Raw genomic sequence first — 22,943 nt, forward strand, 5'->3', positions numbered from 1 at the left:
ACAGAATTTATATTTAATTATTGACGATATTAATCGAATAATATATTACTTTATATCTTTTTATGTTACTTTTTATGTTTCTATTCAATACCCTGTCACTTTTCAGTAATCTCAGTTGCCAGTTCCCCTTACTCGACAATAATATCGATATTGAACTATTGCCGGTATGATATCTGAACGAATGAAATATCAATGTCGATATTTTTTTATATTTATCGAATTATTTTATTAAGTTTTATTGATCCGGCGGAAAAAAAATTTAATGCCGCGATAGCAAGCTTGGCGTTTGTCGCAAACTCCAAAGTTCTTCAAATGTTTGGCACAAACCAAATCAAAAGCTCTATCTGCACGTTTAATTTACAAAGGTTTGTTGATGTTTCGCGAGCATGTGAAGCGGCATTATATATAACTACCTCTTACTGATTATACTTCTCTCAACGTTTGAATTTATATTATCGTTTATCGCTATATAATATGAAGTATTATGTATAGAAGAATACGTAGATATGTGATTAGTCCTTTACTTTAGCGGAGGCGTTCGATGCGTAGTAGGCATCGCGTTGTCGCAGTCCCTGCGGTCCATAGAGTATTATTATATACATGTTACTGCGGTCATAGGTTTACTATTAGCTAAACATGTACAAAATGATTTTAGACAAATAAATTAAAACAAAAACAAATTTTAAAACCAAAAAACACGCTTTTATGATAAAATAAACTAAAAAGTAGAAAATATTTTTCAATCTAGGAATCAATTAAGAAACAGTAAATAGTATATTTATAGTATAACAGTAATAGTAGTTCATTTTGTCATAAAAGCGTGTTGTTTAAACTATATTTATTTTATGATTTTTTAGTATTTGTTGTTATAACGGCCACCATTATGCATCCTCTGTAAAAAAATCAAGTGTCTATCTATTACGGTTTAAAATATAAGTGCCCTGTGGCACACGTACAGACAGCGGAGGGTTCCGTTTTACCGTTTGAGTACGGAATCCTAAAAATCATTCTATAAGAGGGCATTATATGTATATATGTGTGTGTGTGAGTTTCAGAAAATTTTAGTTACGGAAATAACATTATTATTATAAACTCAAAATCACGCTATAACAGTAATTGAAACTAAAAAGTAATAATTGTTGCAATCTAGTAACATTGCGATGAACTTTCTCTAAGGGGCTCGAACAATATCGCCTCAAAAATTGTTAATCCTGAGGATATCGATGAGGACAATGGCACAAAATTATTAAAATCGTGTATTGTCATTGGTTTTTGATAATTCTTCAAAATTTTGAATTAAACTGAACCTTTATAGTGAATAGAAATCGTGTTCAAACGTTCCGTTACTTAGTTACATACATACATACAACCCAAGCTAATAAAAGCGTGTTGAAAATGAAACCCATGATAGAATTTGTATTCCTTCCTTGATTCCTTGTGAAATTGATTACCTAATGGTAATGTAAGCATCAAAGAGTATAGTAACCTATATCGGCAGTAACAATTTACAATTTACCAAAACATTAATAATTTGTCGTAATTAAATAACACGTTATTTCTGCTATTCAACAACGATTGTGCTTGACGCTACAGCGTACTTACACACGACGTTGTGGGAGCTTCTGCGTTGCGCGTACGAACGCCTACGCTTCAAATACTAGTATGAAGGAGACCGAATACTCGATTTTTTTATCTTTCTTAGGTCCAATACACATAAGACATTGAGGTGCGCTCATATTATTTTACTCTTTGGGTGCGCTGCTACAACGCGCCGCTGAGCATTGATCGTTACGGCAGAGCATTGCGTGCCAAAAAATATGAAAACCATTTTTCAAGTAGGTACTTCAATGCCAATGCACGACGCAAATTTTGTGTTGCAACGGACGCCGTCGAATTTAGCGGTGCGTCCTTTGAACGATTGATATTTACAATACCAATTTCAACAAACAATTTTTATGTATTTTATTCTTATTGTAATATCTGTAACTTTCCAGCTCAGGTGTTAGCTTATAAATATTTCAGATGGCTGACATAATACATATTATGTATTTCAATAGCTCACTTCTTATGAGAATGTCTCGATAAAACTTTTCTAACATAAACAGGGAAAGCACCACCAAGAATAATTATTCCCCCTGAAATCCCATTTTGTTTTCTGGAACAGAGTCAAGCTAGCCTCCCCTGAAAGGGGACCGGGGAACCTGGCTTTGACTCCGTTGCTCATGAATCATCGGCAAGCGTTGCCGTTGCTTCAGAATTCAGGAGTAAGATAATACTTATTTTTTTAATGGTAGATACCTAATGTTTGTAATAAGGGGTAACAAATTTAATCCTCGAGGCGTCATCAACCCATTTTTATTATTTCCCATGTCCCATGTCACCTTACAGTGAAAGGGGAATAGGCCATAGTAATCCGCGCTTTAAAATAACGAATTAATAACCCTTCAGTGCTAAAATAAATATCCCGGATTATTCTTAACGACCACACTTCGCCAAAGTTATTCGCAGTTTCGGGTTATAGAATAGTGTTCGTTGGCGAATCCTTGGTATTTTTCTAGCTTATTTTCCTGACCAGGCAGTCTATTTGATAATAAGTGGGCACTTCCGGATACCGCTAGGATTAGAGTTATATATAAAAAGCCGTTGGAATACCTCTTATAAATTCCTTACCATAGTCAATGACCAAACCCTGCAAACGCAGAAGTGAGTAGCACTGTTATTAGACAGAAACAAGTGTATGTACGTAACACTGGTAGTAATAGTATAATATACATATTTCAGTGAAATGATTGAAACGATATGAGATATTAAGATTACGATAAGAAATTAATAATTACTAAATACGTAAGTATATACCCTTCAATAGTATAGTATCTCGGTGCTGGTACGAGACTCAAAATGTTCCGGGGGGTGTATTTCGATGAAAAAATAAAAATAGTAGTGTATTAAAAAATTAGTAGCTAAAAGTCGTCACGATTTTTTAAATTACAGGGCGCAAAGTTCAAATCTTGCCAAGGGCGTACATGACCCTAACTACGACGCTGACCTTCTTAATAATATACTTACTTAAAAGAGGGAAGTTAGTATTAATAATTAAATATATACCTTACTACCATAAAATAATGCTTTTGTCTTTTTTATCTAGAAAAAAGTAGTAGCAATATCAAAAATAATCTCAATGCAACATATAGATACCTAGTAGTAATAAGTAAATAGATAGATGACGAACTCGACGACACAAAAACAAAATGGCCGCGGTGATGATAAAATTCTAGGCGACTAGAGACGTCTTCGTTATGATATTTGTATTTCTTATAATTATTATATTCTATTAAAGTATTATAAGAATTGATGATATAGAACACAAAATTAGGTTCACATAAATATTTTAAATAGCAATTAGTAGGTATTAGGTATTATTTTTCTTCTAGTATTACTCCTATAGGAACTTAAGATATTGCTGGCTGTATGCATAGATTAGTAGCTGTATGTAAATCAGTTACTATGGCGGCGTAGACGGGAGTAGTGGTAAATTTGTTTTAACAATAAGAACCTATTACATTAAAAAATGGAAAAGGTGTTGAAAATAACATGAATGCTATTTTTAGATATTATTTTATTTTGGGAAAATAAAGGGGACATTGACAATCACCTGTAGGAAATCGAGCAACAATTTCCTAAAAAGCATTCTTATGATAAAAGAAGGCCATTTATTCACTTAATAATTTAACAAGATTCTTCTGCCTTGTCAGCACTCTTCATCAAAGTTAATGCGCAATAAAATTAAAAATACAATGGTCTTTTATTAAATAAAAAAATACGTCATCCTCAGTTCTATAAGTACGTTAACAATTTAGTAAACTTTTACCAAATTAACACGTCAGTCATCCTGAGATCAGTAATTAACATGACTGATGTGTTACATAACTTTGTATCCAAAAACACGTGTGTTTATGGTGGGTGGTGCGTAATGTGTTCATAATTCCAAAATCTAGATCTAACTTATTCTAAAATATTTAACTTAATATTACCTTACATGATTGTATTCAGTTTAATATACATTACAATGTCTACCTAGGTCCTTTTTTACATATTGATGATTTCAAGTACAATCTTCAAGTATTTTTAACTAAATAGACAAACATTAAATCTGATGATAGTCCCAGAAAACAGGTGAATTATTCAAAAGACAATAAATTATTATTCATGGATAATATTACTAATGGCTAGGTGTTGCATCCATGTATTTCAACTAACTATTGTATAGTGACAATACAGATCTTTAATTAAATATTAATAACAGATATTATCATTATTCTTTTGTGACTTACAAAAAAAATATCAGGACAGCACACAATTCACAAATACAGAGTACAGTAGGATAGCGATATTATCATCATGTAAATCACAAAATACATGTTTTTGAATATCTATGTGGCAAATTTATACATTGAAAAATTTACAACTTATTCTATGTTATGTATGTAGTTGATTTGTATTTTTCAATAAAAATAACATTCACACTTAGCATTATAACTACCTAAACTGTCACTATATCTCTGCTTCCCAAAATTAATATATTTTAAATAAGAATGATATTATGTAGCTTAGGGTTATTTACACAATACTGCTTGAATCTGCGGAAGTGTAAAGCGGGCTGGGTACATATGGTATGAGCTGCTGTTACAGCTTTCACACTCCCCTACAATTAACGTTATTTGCCTTTTGCTGTGATTGTCACTGTCGACTTTGTAGGTTGTGGTATGATTGTGATTTCATCACTGATTTTCAAAGGCTTGAGCAATGGATCAGTATCATTAGGCTTTGAAGTACTAGTCTTATTTTTATCCATAACACGTTTAGCAACAACACTGTGCGCGGAATAAACATGGTTTTCAAACTGTTTGTACATCCCAAATGTAGCAGTACAAACTGTACATTTGTATGACAAATGTGCTGGTTTTAATGTCATGTTATGATCTCTAGACACATGGTTCAGGAGTTTCCACTGATACACCCTGCCACAAACTGGGCACCTGCCTGCATCTTTACCCTTGTTAGCAGCTTCCTGCATGGAGCTGGTCACTAGTCCATGAGAACCCAACAAATGTCTTTCGAGGCCCTGGTCAGTAAAGAACCTGAACTGGCATTTCTGGCAATTGAGAGGTGGCCTGTTGTAAATCATCTTTGGATGAATCTTGACTTTGTGTATCCACTGCATGTGGTTTCTCAGCTGTTCCAAGTCTTTTATGTATCCATCACAGATTTCACAAATAACAAATGATGCTTTTGAATTTTGTGAAGATTGTGATGAAGAAGGCTGTGGAGCACGAGGTAGGGGTGTTATGGAAATTTTCGGTGTAGCTGACGCGTGATTATTGCCTTGGTTATTTTGTATGAGAGAGTAATTAGAAATTGTAGCTCCAGTTGGAGGATTATTGTGCATAATCATCACACCACTGCGTAAAATAGGCACTCCTGATACTGGGGCCCTTGTAGGCGTGGACATCGGCGGGCGTCCACGCGGTCTCCCTAGAACGGGCGCACTTGGCATTAAAGAGTTTGTCATACTGAGAGGAGGCCGCCCCAAGTTGCTCATACCAACTTGTGAGCGGCTGAAATTGCTTTGATATGGTCCTACGGCATTATTACGTGCCCTAGTCAACTTTGGTATTTTTGCTGGAGGCTCCCACTCTAATGGTGGGCCTAAATTAAAATCTGGTTTAAACTTCTTAGCACAAGCTATCAGATGGCGCACCAGCTTTGTCTTACTGTTATCTTCAAAGTGGCAGCTAGGACATTGTTGATATGCTGGTGCCCTTTCCAACCTCCCTCTTATATTATGTTCAGCCTCCATATGAAACAGGATATCATGGGGGCTACGTATTTCAAACGGACATGTATTACATTTGTATATATTATTTTTCATATGAGGTGCCTCTAAGTGATGAGCCATTACTAATAAAGACTCTGTTTTAAAACTACAAAATTCGCATCTCTTTTGTTGCAACGCATATGGAGCATTAGTCCTCTTACTAAATTCTAAGTTCTGAGTGAGTGATACTATAGCAGATTCAGTAGCTTTAGTACTACGTCCTGATTTCTTTTCTTTATATAATTTACGGTTCTGTTGCTTCAACAGATCACTTTGAACATATTCCTGAACTAAATTGAGTCCAATATTAATAAAAAATTGTCCTAGGGAGCAATCGAAATAGCTATCTGACTTGCCACCAACACTTTTAGTTATCTGTGTTATTGGGTCCTTCATCGTTTCAATGGAATCATCTTTTTCCTTAATGATAACAGTGTCGTCATCGCTGATGGCTTCATCTTCTGTTTCACTCGTAGACTCCCCGTCCCATGAGTCATCATCTTCCTCATGTCTCTTTCTGCGTTTTTGTTTTTTCTCTGCTTTCCGCTCTTTCTCTTCTGTTTTAACATCATCAGCCATTTTTGCATCATCATTTGGAAGTTCATCTTCTACTGCCTCTCCCCTTTCAATTTTCTCTCTCCTTTCTTTATCTTTTCTTTCCTTTTCAGCAGTTTCCTTTGCCAATCGTTCCTGATCCTCCTTCAATTTAAGTTCCTCCAATTCCTTGCCTAATTTATCAACAAACTCCCTGAATGGTTTCAGGGATGGTTTTTCATAAACATAAGGAACAATGAATGAAGGGGCTTCCACAACAAACATGTCATCAGTGAGAGAGGGCAGTATATTAGGCACTGGGGCTGGTGGAGTGCTGTTACGTGTGGAGGTAGCAGCTTTCACTGGAGTGATGGTTGTCCCTCGAGCTGCTATACTTTGACACAAGTTGCGTGCTTCAATCGCACTAGTTGTGTTTGGTTTGTTCTGAACAGGAGTAGGTCCTTTCCCAGATAAAATGGAATTTGTGTCAATAATGACTACTGTTGGCTCCTTGTTTTGTTCATCATTTGATTTGGATTGTTTAGAGGCAAGCTCTGCTAGTCCTTTAGTGTCATTAACTACAATAGGCTTTGCCTTACTTGAGGTTTGGTTCAAGGGATCCTCCACACTAACCTCCTCCACATCTGACTCCTCCCCTCCATTTTCTAAAGGTTCTTCTTCCTTTTGTTTCTCATCTTCTTTATTGCTTTGCTGAGATGAATCTGAACTTTCATTTGAATCAGTACTAGAATTTGATGACTCATCATCATTAGTCACTACACAATCCTCATCATCACTAGTTATTTCATGCACTTCTGGAACTGGAGAGACACCATTTTGATTTTGAGACACCTCTTCATTTTCAGAGTCACTGCTATCATCCTTGGGGTGGCTTTCCTGTGATGTGTCATCATCGCCCTCTGTCCTCTCGTCTGAAAATCCAAGAAACCAGTGTGTTACTTTTTTTATACACAAGAATTAAAGAAATGGAACATAAATAAAATGTTTATTATATTATGTTCAATTGCTTATACGACACTTTGATTACAGCGAAGGCAGTTACGATGCAGGCCTGCCCAACATGAAGGAGTAGTCTACGTGCGTCGTCAATATAAACGTCAGGAAGATCGTCAAAAGTAGAATATAATCGTAACCTAACGGTCAACGAAGTACTAGTTTAACCTCTAATTTACGCACAAAAAGGCCGATTTCTAACATATATCTATGTAAAACCTAGGGCCAATACATCAATTTACTAAATAGCGTCACCAAATCATGTGGAGTATGGACCGCCATATGGGATTCCATGGCATTGCTCCGAAAACACTCTTCCATCATGTTTGGTATAAAATATGTATTATTATACAAAGTTGAAGTCAATTAAGTGAGTATTTAATTTGTTCATGTACCTGTAGCAGTAGAAATAGACATTTTCTGAAATTTACAGTATCAAAAACTAAAAAATAGCACAATAGCACAGTAGCGGAAACCAAACCAAATCAAGCTGTCATTTTAAAAGGTTCTTAATATGTCAGTTCTGAAAATAGGATAGACGCTTAAATTTTTTTCTACCAAATTATTTTAAATTGAATATTTAAATATTATTACAAATATTTCCGATTAATTAACACCAAAGAAGGTTTATTTCATTAATTTTAAATAAAATATTGCATTATTTTATGCAAAAACCGGTCTACATTTTTTTATAAAAGCTACCATTACACTTTATTTATTAATTTAAAATGGTAGAAACACTGGAAATGGTAGAAATAGAGAACGTAACGAAACGAACCAAGCGCTCAGAAAGTCAAACAAACTAGAAAGAACGAGCCTGCGGTATCCAACCCCACTCCATAGTATTACTATAAATAATAATTATTAATTATAAGACGGGATATATTTATTTTATACGAAAATTTTCGACATTTTATTTTATTAAAATAACGTTAATAAAATCTAACTACCCAGTAAAACTCCAATACGCAACAACTTAAAGTATCAACTACGTATTTTTTAAAGATTTTTTTGTATGATATTATTACATACGATTACGCTTCGCTCAGCTTCAATACTGCTCTTTCATGCGGAGTTATAATCGTTACCATTGATTGTTTGGAAATTTTTAAAGCAGAAACTTTATCATCGTTTTTTCTTCAATAAGCAAAAATAGTCTAACCCGCTCTTTATAAAAAAGGCATTTTTAAAACACTACATTAGTATTTTAAAATAACAAAACCTAAGGAAATTTTTTCACTACAGTATTTTTTGTTGCTACAGATGTCCATTGACAGCAGTTACCACTTAGCCACTTACTACTATTACTACTACTTAATAGGTGGAAATTTGAATGGAATTGCAATTTCTTTTGTAACTTCAATCATGATTGAAGGCCAAAGACCAATACAAATAGTATTCAGTACACAATATTACTACAATTTAATATTAAACATACCTAATTTTTAATGAAAAATAAATTAAGTATTAGAAGTAAAGCTATAACATTCCAAAATCAAACAACTTGTAAAAATCATCCAGGAAAATCAATCGTTAATGAATAAAAAACGGTAAAAAAAAGAAACAGAATTTAATAGAATTAATTCAATTTAATAAAATTTAGAAACATCAATTACACTCACAATATAATTATTTTACCTATTTTAATACCATCCAAATATATTTATCAACTATTCTTATAAATTATGTTAGACTATAATAATATAGTGTTGGTTCCTGTAGTTTATGTGGTCAAGCAATTCCAACACATAAAATAAGTGTTAATTACATTTACTCTGCCTCATCTTCAGAATTCGGTCCATTTTCCTCAATTGCCCCTCTAATAATACCTTCATCTGGTTTTCTAATAACTCCCAACTTTTCAGCGGCGTCCAGACATTTTTGGGCATATTCTTTTGTTCTGGCCTCTTCAGGATTAGGCAGTCTTGTTAGGGCCATCAATATTTCCATTACATCAGTTTCAAAAATTTTGGCAGCAATATCTTGGTCCCCGGATATAATATTGTACAACATATAAACTCCTCTGTATTGTATTTCTTTAACAGGATTAGCCAAGAGGCACCTTAATGATTCTAACCAAGATTCTAAATCTAACAATTTTCTGCAACATACTTTGCTTGCTGAAGTTAGTATACATAAAGCACCAGCAGCAGCCATTACTGTATCAACATCTTCTTCTTGACACAACAGATATACATATTTTGTTTTGTCATTATTTCCCTCATAAGTCTTTATTACATCTTCTGACTGAAGTAAATTGCAAATACATTGAATAGCCGCTCTTGAAAGCATCATATGATCTTCATATAAATAATGTTCTATTTTTGAAAGACCTCCTTCTTTTAATATTCTATTCCTGGTTGTTTCATTCATGCCCGCTAAATTACATAGCGCCATAAGTGCTTCAAAATTCTCCAAAGCACTGCAATCAGGATGTAATAAAGCCAGTAGAGGTCTCACTACTTCCAGATTTCTTTGGCCAGGGAAAGCTACTTCAGGATTGATAGTTATTCCAATTCTGGCAAGAGCTTGAGCAGCTTGCTTTTTGCCATTATTTGTGCCTTCCAATGCCATTGGTATTAACACCTTTGCTCCTCCTTGTTGAACAACAACTCCTCTTAATTCTTGCAGACTGCAAATTGCATTAAAAACTCTTGCAATCAACTCTCTTGAATTGTGGCTATCAGTTTTTGATAAAGCCACTAGACCAGATGTAACTCCTGCTTTACACAAAATTGTTAATCTTTTATTAACAAAATCAGGATCATCTAATTCATGTTGCTCTGGTATGTGATGTTTAGCAAACTTGGCAAGTTCTACCATCTCAGGCATTACTTCTTGTTTTTCATATGCATTGCATAGATTGACCAGTGTTGTCACTACACCATATAGACAAGACTGATCTCCAGTCTTTGCTAGTTCTATAAGAGCTTGGATAGCAGCTTTATCATCAACTAATTTTTCCTTAACATCAGCATCTAATGTAAGATATGAAAGACCCTCCGCAGCCCATTTCCGCATATCCTTCTCCTTGGCAGGATTGACCAAAAATCTTCTACAGGCTTCAGCTAACTTCTTGGTGGAACCATCTGCAAATGGACGTATAGATGCATCATCACCTCCAAAGCTACCAATTTTGCAGAGCCCTACTAAAGCTCTGACTCTCACTGCATCATCTTTGCATGTGTACAATTTCTTCAAGATTTCAGCACCCTTATTGATAATGGTTTTGGCTTTATCCTTCTTTGATGCAGCCGCAATCAAGCATTCACAAGCCACCTTTTGCTGTAGTGTATCTTCAGTCTGAGCCATCACTAGGATCATCTCCAAAATACCATCTTTGGAAATGACATAATTCCCAACATCAAGTGGTCCTCTTAAAAGGGATGTTATTGCAACTGTAACTCTCACTTTTGATTCAAGATCTGGGGATAGCAACTTGTCCTTAACAAATTCATCAACTTGATTATTAAATCTCTCTCTTGCTTGGTCATAGTACATGTTTTCATAGATCCTAGCAAGACAAGCAGCTGCAATGGTTCGGGATGACGGAGATATGTTCATAGCTGACTCATATTTGTACTCCTCCAATTCACTGCACACTTCAAGTAATCTCTGTACACCCCTGATCTCTACAAATCTCTCTGCCCAATTTATAGCATCATAATGACAGTTTCTTAATATCAACTCCATTATAGCATCTCTTGCAAGTCCAGTAATCACTCTATTAGTTATAGAGTAAGTTAGACAAGTAAGTAGAGTATCTATTTCTGTATTATTTTGTTCACATAATTTAGTATCCGGTTTGGAGTCCTTCTTTGTATCCATTCCCGAAAATGTGTTCAAAATTACTTGTAAACAGTACTGGGCTGCACTGACTCTCTCCTCGTAGTCACTGTCAATAATCTCCAGGAACCAAGGGATGCCGACTATTTTAATAATTTCTTTTGTCCTTTCAATACTTCTCTTGCACAACTGTCCAATGACTCTGATCGAGTTCACATATATGTCCTTGTTCTTCTCAGACTTTGCCAGTTGTTGGATCTTGTGCACTACACCACTCTTCAACATAATGTCAGCTCCGGTGTTCTCTTTAGCTAGCACGAGTAGATTGGCCATTGCCTTTTCACGCTTCTCCTTGTCCTCACTAATCTCAAATGCAATTTTAAACATCTGCTCCACTTTGTTACTGGTTTGGGCGCTCTGTCGCGCCTTTTCCTGCACTATAGCATGCAACCGTGATAGAATCGGTTGCACTGCCTTATTTGTGGGTTCAACAGTGAATATAGTTTTGGCATCTCTGTAAGCTTCTTCAAACCTTCCGACGCTCTCTAGTGCCTGAGAACGGCGGAACAGCGTTTTCGGATCCTCCGGTATTATCTTCAGTGATTCATCACAGTCCTTTATAACCTTATCATACTCGTTTAACTTGAGATACGCCGCCGCGCGGTTTTTCAGGTATGTAGCCATGTCGCGGGAGTCCTTCTCCGCGATATTAATCGCCTTCGTGTAAAGGGATATTGCTTCTTCATAGTTGTTGGATTTGAAGGCTTCATTGCCCTTATTTTTGTAGTTTTCCGCTTCTTCGTTGTGAACACCCATTTTATTTTTACTAATTAAATTAGTGCCCGCGAAACTTATATACCCACGAGGAAACTTCTGGCACAATCTCGTACATGTTAGAGTGCGTTCCAAAATAGAAAATGTATTTTTATTCACCAACTGGGTTGCTTGAAATGAATATACCTACCCTACCCCAATATGAAGTAACATGTGACGTTCCAAATATTAAATTTCACAACTTTGAAAAATAAAAAATACAGTTGATCGAAGTTATAAGCATATGAATGTGCATATACTGTCATTGCAGATATGTTAAGATTTGAAATGTGTTTCACTTGTTTGTTTTTTTGTATCAAAAAAGTGAAATAAATGACTATTTTTAATTATGAATCAAAAGTTAAGTAAAAAATAGATATGGTATTTGAACACTACTTTCTAATAATGTCTGTAATGTCATTTTCATAGTCATAGTTGTCATTTGTCATTGACATTGTACTTTATTATTTTAGTAAAAAAGTAAAGCATCGATAATAAATGAAGTTAATCCACGAATAAAGTAAACATATATAACGTTAGTATTGTTTAACTATTATAATGTTGATGATGATGATTATAAATTTTGTATTGGATTTAAACATTTACAATCACATTATAAAACGTATTCGTTTTGTATTTCAGCAAATGGCAACTCTTGTGACAAATTTGTATAATGGCAATTGGCAATAATTCCTTTTTTCATAGAAAAAAAATTGAATGTCGCCGACCGTGTGATTAAGCTTGTTGAATTTTAAAAGTAAAATAAAGTATTCTTGATTTAAAATGGCTGCAATTAGCTTGTTAAACCCAAAAGCTGAGTTCGCTAGAGCCGCACAAGCTCTGGCTGTAAATATTTCGGCTGCCAAAGGTATTCAGGATGTGATGAGAACTAACCTCGGTCCTAAAGGCACTATGAAAATGTAAGTAATCTTATTATTAACCTATATAAGCTGGTTTAAATGTATGAATCGACGTATTTTTACGGTATAGGATACTATTTATAAAAGTTTTTGAGTACTTTTATTATTGTATGTCTTACAATCGTCGTTATAAAAGTCATGTGTTCACTTTGTCATGTGAAGTCATACCCATGCCGAAATTGTATTTCGGTACATGTCAAGAATGTTTTTTTTTCTCCCAATGTATTGTTTTAACATTAAAGTCCAATTAACTTTGCATAAAAAATACTTTAAAACTTGACCGTTTTCTTTTATCTGCCTATACCGGAATTGCAATATACTAATTACCGGTCGAAAAGTTGTTTAAATATAAATTGGAAGTCTTCGTAACTTGTAACTCCATTTACTTGCAAAGTTTCTTAATCATCTACATCGTTACTATGTTAAGGTTGGTGTCTGCGGCTGGAGATATTAAGATCACAAAGGATGGTAACGTGCTGCTCCACGAGATGCAGATCCAGCATCCGACGGCGTCGCTGATCGCGCGCGCCTCCACCGCCCAGGACGACTCCACTGGAGACGGCACCACGTCCACTGTGCTGCTGATTGGCGAACTGTTGAAGCAAGCTGATATTTATATTAGTGAAGGTATGTATGTAGCTTTGAAGGTATGCTCAATACTCATAGGAAATACTTGGCTTTATAACTCCTTGAGAGAAAAGCAAAGTGGTAGTGTTATTAATTTTTAGTTTGAATTAATGCCTTTAAAATATGTATCAAAAGGTCACTTTTTTAAATTATGAGGAAGACCCTAGTAGGAATTATGTTAATAAATTTAACAGTAAAAATATCTTCATCATGTAGTATTCACATATTTTGATTAACTATAGTCTGATTCATAATTAGGTGTCCATGTAAACAAAGGTGTTGACCTATCAAGAAAATATCATTCAAATGGTAGTTTCTTTTTTTTGATGATATTAAAGTAATACAACAATAATAAAATAATAATCTAAATAACACACCTAATTATGAATCAGAATATATAATATGATGCCTATGGTATGTCTTATAATCCACATTAGATTTTGTATAATTGCTTGTTATTTAATGAGATGGATTGTTTGTATAATTTATTAAGAAATAACATAAAGAGCACATATAGTATAAGGATATGAATATTATTAAACAAATATTTTACAGGTCTTCATCCCCGTATCATCACAGAAGGCTTTGATGTGGCCCGCAACAAAGCTTTGGAAGTACTGGAATCTCTTAAAATCCCAATTGAAATTAAGAGAGAGAACTTACTTGATGTTGCCCGAACATCACTGAAGACTAAGGTAATTACTGTTTATTTTACTTGGTTTTAAAAAATCATTAATATAGCACTATACACAATATTTATCTTTGATGAACAAACAAAATATAGAAATTATCAGGATCACTAATACAAGTAATCCTGATAATTTTTCTTATGTAGCAATTTTACGAATTCTGCAAATTACAATCTTAACTATGAAATTTGAAAACTTATGAAAATTTTACAATTTACTGATAAGGAAGCTTTTCTGAACCATTTAATATACAAAATTAATTTTGTTACTTTAAGTATTTTGCCTTTTATTCCTTCTATTTTAATTCCTCAGGTACACAGTAGCTTAGCTGACGTGTTAACTGATGCCTGTGTGGATGCTGTTCTGGAGATCCGTACTCCCAACAAGCCAGTGGACCTGCACATGGTTGAACTAATGGAGATGCAGCACAAGACTGCAACTGAGACATCTCTTATTAAAGGTCAGTTTTAATAAATTTCTACACTTTGAAAGTTGTTGCATAAGTTGGGCTAATGTACTTCTTATTTTTTATACTACATTTTTAGTTATATCTTTTAGTATTGTAATTTCTATTTAGAATTTTTAAATCTAATCTTCATGAGTCATGTATATGGATGCTGATAACTTATTAACAACATATTGGCTTCAGGCAGAGACTCTTATTTATATGGACTTGATTATAGATTTCCATGGATGGCAGTGACCACTTACCATCAGGTGGCCTACTTATCTGCTTGTTGTTTAAATTTTTAAAAAATATCGTATAAATATACTACAATTTATTTTAATTCAGGTCTTGTTATGGATCATGGTTCCCGTCACCCCGACATGCCCAAGCGGGTGGAGAATGCTTACATTCTCACCTGCAACGTGTCTCTGGAGTATGAGAAGACTGAAGTTAACTCTGGCTTCTTCTATAAGTCTGCAGAAGACAGGGAGAAACTCGTTGCTGCTGAGAGAGAGTTTATTGATCAGAGAGTTAAGAAGGTATATCCTTTTATAAAATTATTTCATCCAATAGGTATAAGTTCATAATTCCCTAGTAGCATCACACCTCCTGTGTGTCCTATCTGGACACAGGAGGCCTGGACAGTACTCTCAGACTGTGTTAGGTCAGTACTCTCAAAGTATAAAGGGGTTTTAAGCTACTGGCCAAGTGTGAATTGGTAGACTTACATATATTTTTTAAAATAAATCAGGTGCGTGTAGGTTTTCTTACCATGTTATACTTCTGCTTTACAGCAAGTGATAATATATTTCTATAATACACATGAGGTATATGATTGGGATGTTCATACTACTGTTCAACTTATTGTTTTTTAATTTCAGATCATTGCTCTCAAGAAAAAGGTATGTGATGGAACAGACAAGACATTTGTTGTCATCAATCAGAAGGGTATTGACCCTCTTTCCTTGGACGCTTTTGCTAAAGAGGGCATTATGGCTCTGAGGAGAGCCAAGAGGCGTAACATGGAGAGACTGGCTCTGGCTTGCGGTGGAATGGCCATGAATTCTGTTGACGATCTTTCAGTTGAGCACCTTGGATATGCTGGTGTTGTTTATGAACATATCCTTGGAGAAGAAAAATATACATTTGTGGAGGAATGTAAAAACCCTATGTCTGTTACTATACTGATCAAGGGCCCCAACAAGCACACACTGACCCAAATTAAAGATGCCGTGAGGGATGGTCTCCGAGCAATCAATAATGCTATTGAAGACAAATGTGTAATTCCTGGTGCTGGAGCATTTGAAATAAAGGCTAACATGGAGCTGCTGAAATATAAAGATACTGTAAAGGGAAAAGCTCGTTTAGGCATCCAGGCTTACGCTGAGGCTCTACTGATTGTACCAAAAACCTTAGCTATTAACTCAGGGTATGACGCCCAAGATACTATTGTAAAGTTGCAAGAGGAGTCACGCTTAAGCCCAGATCCAGTTGGGCTTGACTTGACCACAGGAGAAGCCATCAAGCCAACAGATTTGGGAATTTTTGACAACTATATTGTGAAGAAGCAAATATTGAACTCTTGTTCAGTGATTGCCAGCAACCTACTCCTTGTCGATGAGATTATGCGAGCCGGCCTGAGCAGCCTCAAAGGATAATAATTTAACTTTGAAAAGTGCCTAATTTAAAATATTCTTTTAATTCACTTACAATTGTATTACTCTCTTTACTTTTAATATTCATTATAAAATTGCTTTCATGTAAACATTGCACAGGGTGTTAAAGTTTGCATTTCTAAAATATTATGATAAGTAATATTATAAATTAACGAGCTATTAATGTCGTAATAAAAGCGCTTAGCATATAATATGTTTTATTTTCGCGTACATCTCTACCCCACTGAAATCTAAAGACAATATTGTATAACATAAAACTTGAGCATAAAAAATATTTCGACGTTTGAAAGTCGCACACATTTTCAGGAAGTTAGTAAATAAAAAAACAATTGCTTTAACAACATTTATTTAGATACTGAATATTTCTTAACAATGAAGATTTTCTAAATACATACATCGAATTAAAATTAAATTTTAGTATTCGAAAATATATTACCATAGTAAAAATGATAATAAATATCTAAGTTTTTATGACTTACATAATGTAAGATCTATGTAATTTTACATAGACATTGTATGATATATATTAGGTTTAAATTATTTTTCTTGTTTATTAGGAAACTTGTATCATCACAAACAATGGTAACATGCATAACACAACATAAACTATTAAAATTATACAAATAAGTTAACAATACAATTGGTCAATAAGTATGATGTCAGAGGCGAACATAAAGGTAAAACCTTATTTAGATTTATAACGTCTGCTAAAACCTTATTTAGATTTTAGGATTACTAGGATTTTTTTTTGAGGAGAGAAGCATTTCTTTTCCTGAATCTAAAATGAATCTCGGTCAGGTACTGTTTCCGTTAACAGGCTTCTTCTCCATAACAAAACACCTTGTGAAGTGACTGTAGATGTATTGACGTTCAAAGAGTTCTTCTGTAAAGAATCTACTTTTAATAAAATATTGATTTGATTTTTGATTTATTGCCAAGGTGCTGACTTATTAGTTTCCAAAGAACAGACCAGTGTGTCAGGGAGCGAGTCACCTAATTTCTCTTCTAATAACGCTAATTTGAACTGGGTTGAAAAGAACTTAAGAACAATATTCATGCTCTTATTTTTTTTGTTTTGAATATGACATGCATAATATGTATAGAAACTTAAAGAGAAAATATTTTATCTCCTTGTTAGTGTATATTGTATTTTGCTTTTATATTAGTACTAAATAGTGTAATAAATGGAAAATATGTCTAAATTAACGAAAAGATATAAAAATAAATGTAACAATAGATTTCCAAAATGCAATTGGAATTAACAAGATTAAAAATACACTTATAGTGCAACAAAAAATTAAATTATAATAAAATAAAATAAAATTTGTAAATTTTTTGACTACAATAAATTCCAAAATTCTTAATATTTTAATAAAACTGGAATCTATATTTTATATGAACTGAACTATCATTTAGACCGAAATTTTGTTATGTTGAGATTTTTTGTTTATCAATAAATGCTATTGACTAGATTTTAAAATTAAAGTTACATATAAAATGCTTATGTGATCATGCACAATAATGTAGAGGTATTGTACTGTCATTGTATTTCTTTGAATATGCTCAACATAAGCTCAATATTACATTTTACTTTTTCTTCAGAACCTGTACTAATTTCACTCTGAAAGATAGCTATGTAGTATTTAAACACTTAAAAATCTACTTAAAAGCAACAACTATGGAAGCTACTTCCCTTCTACGACATATTCTTATAATATATTACTAATTGCCAAACCCATGGAATTCATAAAATCTTTATTAAATATCTTAACAAAGGAATAAACAGTAGAAAACCCACTTTGGCATAGTTGAGAATAATAAAAAACGAGAAAGATTTTAAATGATTCATTAGACTTTTTTTAGAAGAGAGTTCCTTATCATAAAAAAGGATTAAAAGTGGTCTACAAATACGAGACATGATGCATGACATACATAAGAATATTTACTTTAAATTTAGAGCCTCCTTTCATAGATTATTTCTATATTTTTTAAAGATATATTCTTGAATATCATGCAACATTGAATTGTAATGTATTACAAAGAGTATTTGTTCATCATCATCACTGGTGCACTATCATTGAATTAATCAATGCATTTAAATATACATTTTTTAATATCTTTAGCAGCTTAATGTTATTTCTTAAAGTAATTAATTGGAACAGGAACAAATGTGTAAAATAAAGTATAACATGACTCTTAATGAATGTAGTAACTGGTGAATATTAAATAAATAAGACCCTACTTAAAGTAGTTCACAGAAATTCACAGATGTGTTGTTTTGCCACTGGGTGATTTGGAAAACCTTATTTAAGTCTTATTTCATACCTGTTTTATATCAAAGCATAGTAGCATGTTTGACATAACCATACCCTACAAACATTAACTTTCATGTTACAATTAATTCATTGACAAAATTGGAAGATGGTTTAGTTTTGTTTGGCAGCAATCGCAGCTCGTTCGTTAATATCAATGGTAGCCAGATTGAGGGAGGCCACAATACCGTGGATGACAGAGATACCAGCCTTCACCACTGCCACTGGCATGGACACCAGCATGATAAGCCTGAACAGACCCATACCCAACACTGAAAAAAATATAGGCAAATTAATTAATAGCCTGTAAAAAAATACTTTTTAAGCTTAAAAGATTATTAAACAAAATTAACCTTTAAAAAAATTATTTTGACATAAAATGCAATGTACTTTAATATAAAATATGTAGATATAATCTAGAAAGAAGAATAAAAAGAGATGCACTATTTCTTGACAATTGAAGGAAGAGCAATTTTTTTAAAAGTTGCAAACAATCTTGTAGTGCATCTAGTGGTCACAGCCCCTCATAAACATCTGTAACCAAGTCTATATACAACAGGACAAGCAGAAGGCAATTAAAACTGGATTGCAACTCCTGAGGACTAAAATGGTCACCTCAAAATCAAATCATACCGGTCCTATCACTTTAAAAATTGTTTAGATATGAAGGTATTGTAATAAGGGCAAATTTCTTTTACCTATGGGTCCAGTATAGAAATGCATCACATAGAGAGCAGCATAAAACGCCTCATTGCCAGCACACATGAAGAACAGCACCGTCTTGTTCGTATAGTACACATGCATAATTGGATTTTCAGACATGTCAATAAATTTGTGTGACGTCTTCCCTTGGAGAGTACATGTGTGCAAGTAGATCCAATGGCAGGTGATATCTATAGCCATGGAGACTTGTAACCAGAATGTGTATTCAGGGTAGAATGTGGCCAGAGTCATCATGAGGCCCGCAGTGCCTGCACGATCAGTAAGCTGGTCCAGCATTGCACCAAACTTGGTACCTGAATAAAAATGAATAAAGGATATAACCTCCAGCATTTTATCAGATATTTTGTTAAGAAATAATTTCTGATCTATTAGATCATAATTAATCATGACTTGACTTAAAATACAATATATTTGTATACTACTGAGTAAATAAGCCTGGGATATTATATAAATTCCACAACTATTTATTTAGCTTATGATAAAGGATAACGAGATGGTCTATAATTCGTAAACCTTCCTTTTTTAATTGCAATGATTTTTATACACCATATTCATTATAAAATATTTAATAAAGTCAATATTTTTCAGTATTCATAATAGCTGGTTTATTACAAGCCATTAAGTTAATTTTGAACTTGGTGGACGGAACTTCTATCATATTAAGTAGGTTTAATCTAATTGAGTGATGCCATACAAATTCACTTACTCTGATTGAAATATCGCGCAGCATGGCCGTCTACGGCGTCCAGCAGAGCTGATGTAATATAGCAGGAACACGACAGAATGCAATGAGTCGGCATATAGTAGAACGCGATGAGCGCCAGAATAATCCGCGCAAATCCTGAAAACAAGCAAGTCATACATCGCCGCCTACAAGTTGTTGTACTAATGTAAATAAATCTATGCTTTGACTCACCTATAATGTTTGGAACGAAAAGAAAGATATTTTCCTTCGTCTCGGCCATATTGACGATCAAAATATCTTACAATGACTTTATTGAAACGAAGTGAATATTTTTGTATATCTAATTCTCTATTGTTGAAGCACTAATAAATTAATTCAACTCGGATGGTCGTAAAGCGTAAAGCAAATAGCAATCAATCGAATTGAAATTGAATCAATGAAAGTTGAAGTTGTCAAATATTCAAATTGACATGTGTTATTTTTAAATATATGACACAACGTAGATACCTGTTAATTAGCTTATTGCTGGTACCTAAGAGTAGCATTATCATTGTACATATTTAGTTTTAAATGGCAAAAATATATGAAATTGTCTATGAACCTACTCTATTAGTCGGTTGGAATATTGACTTGGTTGAAAAGCGGTAGATATTTTATTCCTTTAGTATTTCTAACTTGTATCAAACTTTAAATACAATAAAATTATAATTAAAGTATTGTACTCTATTAAAAATCATACAGTTAACTTCTTATTACTATAATAAATGAAATAAGATAAAAATAAATATTTTATTATTAGATCATTTATCAACAGTTAACTGGTACACATTTTTGAATCATCCTTAAAAAAATTGTGCACAGTATAAATACTCGTAGATATTTTGCTATTATTATTTATATCTTAATATTTTCATCTTGTATATTTTATTTATTTTATCATAATATTAATGTTTTAGGGATAGGGTTGCTGGCTGGAAAATACATCCATATTTAAACTGTTGCCTAGGTTTTACTTTTACGCCGTCTGGGTTGCAGGTGGCGCTCGCGTAGTTAAGTCATATTTCGCTAATTGTAAAAATGTTAGGTACAATCTGTCGAAAATGATGATTTCGGTTCGGTTTATTGTTAGAACTTTAGATGTGTCATAGTAAAGTAACCCAATCATAATGATTATATAGCTAAGTTAACGAAATCATACAAAAAAGGTTGAGAGTGATTTTAGTGTGCTAAAGTCATAAGACTTGTGTCATCTGTCTACTCTTCCTTCAAGATGGCTCCTCCACCGGAGTATGATAAGGAACCAAAAGCTCCGGATAAAAACGTTACTACTACAAGTAGTGACGATTCGAAAGTCCTTTACAATATAGTTAAAGACCAGCAAGCGAATCCAGACCACAAAGGTTCTGCTACAACGACGAGCGCCGAAGCCGAGGTAAGTCGATCCCTCGTATCGTATCATAAATTCCTTTGGGAGTTCTTTATAGCGCCCGTCAATTCTTACTTTAGACGTGTTCTGAACTTTTGAACAGTTTCTGTTTATATTTGGACTTCGACAATGCCTTACTTCCTTAGCGCAGAAGTAATGTGCTCAAAAGTTCACAGGTGAAAATGGCGAAAGATTTACGTCAAAAAGAATATTTGGACTAAGCTAAGCTCTTTGTATGCATGTCAATCTTTATGTATGTCTGTATGTAAAGTCAAATATTATGTACTCTACCAACTATTATTGGAGATATTTTCAAAAATTATCCATTAATTAATAATAAAGTAATTGCAATGAGTTCAAAATTAGCACATTTTAAAATGAATTGCTACATCAGTTGCACAATATTGTCATTAATTTACAGTGATAAAAGATTTATATGTTTTTAAAACACAGTACAGTACATAATTCAACTACATACAATGACATACAATTTTTGACATAGAAATTACTTTGTCTGTTGTAAAACATAATCAATGTATTACCTTTCTGTCTATGACACTAAAAGTGGTGGCGGGTCAACATTTTTTATACATTGATTAAGCAATGTTGAACTCACATTTTATGCTGGACTAATGATTTATGTTTATTTAAAAGATTTATCTTAATGTCTTCTTGAATCATATAAAAATGTTTGGTCACTGAATTTATTCAATGACAATGCCATATTTTCTTTTTTTATCATAAAGGTGTAGCAGACGAGCATACAGTCCACCTGATGGTAAGTGGCTACTGTCGCCCATGGACATCTGTAATCAACCCCAGATAGGATTAGATATTCCCACCTGAGGTTGGTCACAGATGCGCCGCTACTCCTGAGGACTAAGCTGGAACACCTCGGAAAAGTATGTCTCCCTTACCACACCCTTCAAACCAGAACACAGCAGCGTTTAACACTGTTGTCATTAGGTAGAAATAGCTGTGGTGGTGGTGCCGCCGCAATCGAACCACAAAGGGTTCTACCACCTTCAATATATAATACATACCATATGGAAAACAGTGTGACCTACTAAACGATTCCTAACTTTTCGTACTTGCGTATATAAAAGTTTCTGTCTATACAGTAAGTTAAAACTTAATATATTTTTCATGTTCCATTTTACATATGAGCAGAACATGTCTTTCAATTTGTGATGGATATGGTATATACAGTAAGGATAGGAGGTTTGCTTATTCATAATGCAAATTGTCAGTATTTAAGATTGAAAATAGGTGTTTCAAGTGGATTTGTCTGTACTAACTGACTGAATAAATCAACGATAAACAAAAATTATCATCAATACTGTTATTACCGCAAAGGCATATGGAGGCCCTACCCATGGTCTTTGACCATCTAGAGGTCTTGTGCACGATATAAT

The 22,943-nt window shown here is 33.7% G+C and overlaps 5 protein-coding genes across 6 annotated transcripts in view; 2 read left to right on the top strand and 3 right to left on the bottom strand.

Moving 5' to 3' along the window:
- Positions 1 to 3,599: 3,599 nt before the first annotated feature.
- Positions 3,600 to 7,970, bottom strand: LOC140746334 (uncharacterized). Its single transcript, XM_073078442.1, has 2 exons — positions 7,819 to 7,970; positions 3,600 to 7,341 (listed from the first exon to the last, which is right to left on the bottom strand). The coding sequence occupies exons 1-2, from the start codon at positions 7,838 to 7,840 to the stop codon at positions 4,715 to 4,717; spliced, it is 2,649 nt and encodes an 882-aa protein (XP_072934543.1). The 5' UTR covers positions 7,841 to 7,970; the 3' UTR covers positions 3,600 to 4,714.
- Positions 7,971 to 8,978: 1,008 nt separating this feature from the next.
- Positions 8,979 to 12,207, bottom strand: unc-45 (unc-45 myosin chaperone). The gene has a single exon (XM_073078443.1). The coding sequence runs from the start codon at positions 12,023 to 12,025 to the stop codon at positions 9,194 to 9,196; it is 2,832 nt and encodes a 943-aa protein (XP_072934544.1). The 5' UTR covers positions 12,026 to 12,207; the 3' UTR covers positions 8,979 to 9,193.
- Positions 12,208 to 12,715: 508 nt separating this feature from the next.
- CCT6 (chaperonin containing TCP1 subunit 6) lies at positions 12,716 to 16,573 on the top strand. The gene is made up of 6 exons (XM_073078444.1): positions 12,716 to 12,942; positions 13,370 to 13,569; positions 14,125 to 14,264; positions 14,571 to 14,718; positions 15,052 to 15,245; positions 15,588 to 16,573. Exons 1-6 carry the CDS (start codon positions 12,806 to 12,808, stop codon positions 16,362 to 16,364), a joined length of 1,596 nt encoding a protein of 531 aa, XP_072934545.1. The 5' UTR covers positions 12,716 to 12,805; the 3' UTR covers positions 16,365 to 16,573.
- A 138-nt stretch (positions 16,574 to 16,711) lies between these two features.
- Pis (phosphatidylinositol synthase) lies at positions 16,712 to 20,524 on the bottom strand. Its single transcript, XM_073078445.1, has 4 exons — positions 20,334 to 20,524; positions 20,124 to 20,258; positions 19,393 to 19,710; positions 16,712 to 18,966 (listed from the first exon to the last, which is right to left on the bottom strand). Exons 1-4 carry the CDS (start codon positions 20,380 to 20,382, stop codon positions 18,809 to 18,811), a joined length of 660 nt encoding a protein of 219 aa, XP_072934546.1. The 5' UTR covers positions 20,383 to 20,524; the 3' UTR covers positions 16,712 to 18,808.
- Positions 20,525 to 21,132: 608 nt separating this feature from the next.
- LOC140746339 (uncharacterized) overlaps positions 21,133 to 22,943 on the top strand; it is a 31,395-nt gene continuing 29,584 nt past the window's right edge. For both annotated transcript variants that reach the window (XM_073078446.1, XM_073078447.1), the window contains exon 1: positions 21,133 to 21,534. In XM_073078446.1, the coding sequence (XP_072934547.1) occupies positions 21,373 to 21,534 (162 nt within the window). In that variant the 5' untranslated portion in view covers positions 21,133 to 21,372. The remainder of the gene's footprint in view (positions 21,535 to 22,943) is intronic.

The sequence above is a fragment of the Epargyreus clarus genome, unplaced genomic scaffold (genome assembly GCF_041222505.1).
Source record: "Epargyreus clarus isolate Ecla_fem2 unplaced genomic scaffold, WU_Ecla_fem_2.2 ptg000012l, whole genome shotgun sequence".
NCBI classification, from domain to species: domain Eukaryota; kingdom Metazoa; phylum Arthropoda; class Insecta; order Lepidoptera; family Hesperiidae; genus Epargyreus; species Epargyreus clarus.

What these genes read in the sequence shown, in the direction of transcription:
- CCT6 (XM_073078444.1), top strand. Translation starts at nt 12,806, where the DNA reads ATGGCTGCAATTAGCTTGTTAAACCCAAAAGCTGAGTTCGCTAGAGCC. An exon ending in CCTAAAGGCACTATGAAAAT is followed by an intron (nt 12,943 to 13,369) that starts GTAAGTAATCTT and finishes TACTATGTTAAG; the next exon opens with GTTGGTGTCTGCGGCTGGAG. An exon ending in TTGATCAGAGAGTTAAGAAG is followed by an intron (nt 15,246 to 15,587) that starts GTATATCCTTTT and finishes TTTTAATTTCAG; the next exon opens with ATCATTGCTCTCAAGAAAAA.
- Pis (XM_073078445.1), bottom strand. Translation starts at nt 20,382, where the DNA reads ATGGCCGAGACGAAGGAAAATATCTTTCTTTTCGTTCCAAACATTATA. An exon ending in TTTCGTTCCAAACATTATAG is followed by an intron (nt 20,259 to 20,333) that starts GTGAGTCAAAGC and finishes GCTTGTTTTCAG; the next exon opens with GATTTGCGCGGATTATTCTG. An exon ending in TGCGCGATATTTCAATCAGA is followed by an intron (nt 19,711 to 20,123) that starts GTAAGTGAATTT and finishes ATTTTTATTCAG; the next exon opens with GTACCAAGTTTGGTGCAATG.
- LOC140746334 (XM_073078442.1), bottom strand. Translation starts at nt 7,840, where the DNA reads ATGTCTATTTCTACTGCTACAG. An exon ending in GTCTATTTCTACTGCTACAG is followed by an intron (nt 7,342 to 7,818) that starts GTACATGAACAA and finishes TTGGATTTTCAG; the next exon opens with ACGAGAGGACAGAGGGCGAT.
- unc-45 (XM_073078443.1), bottom strand. Translation starts at nt 12,025, where the DNA reads ATGGGTGTTCACAACGAAGAAGCGGAAAACTACAAAAATAAGGGCAAT.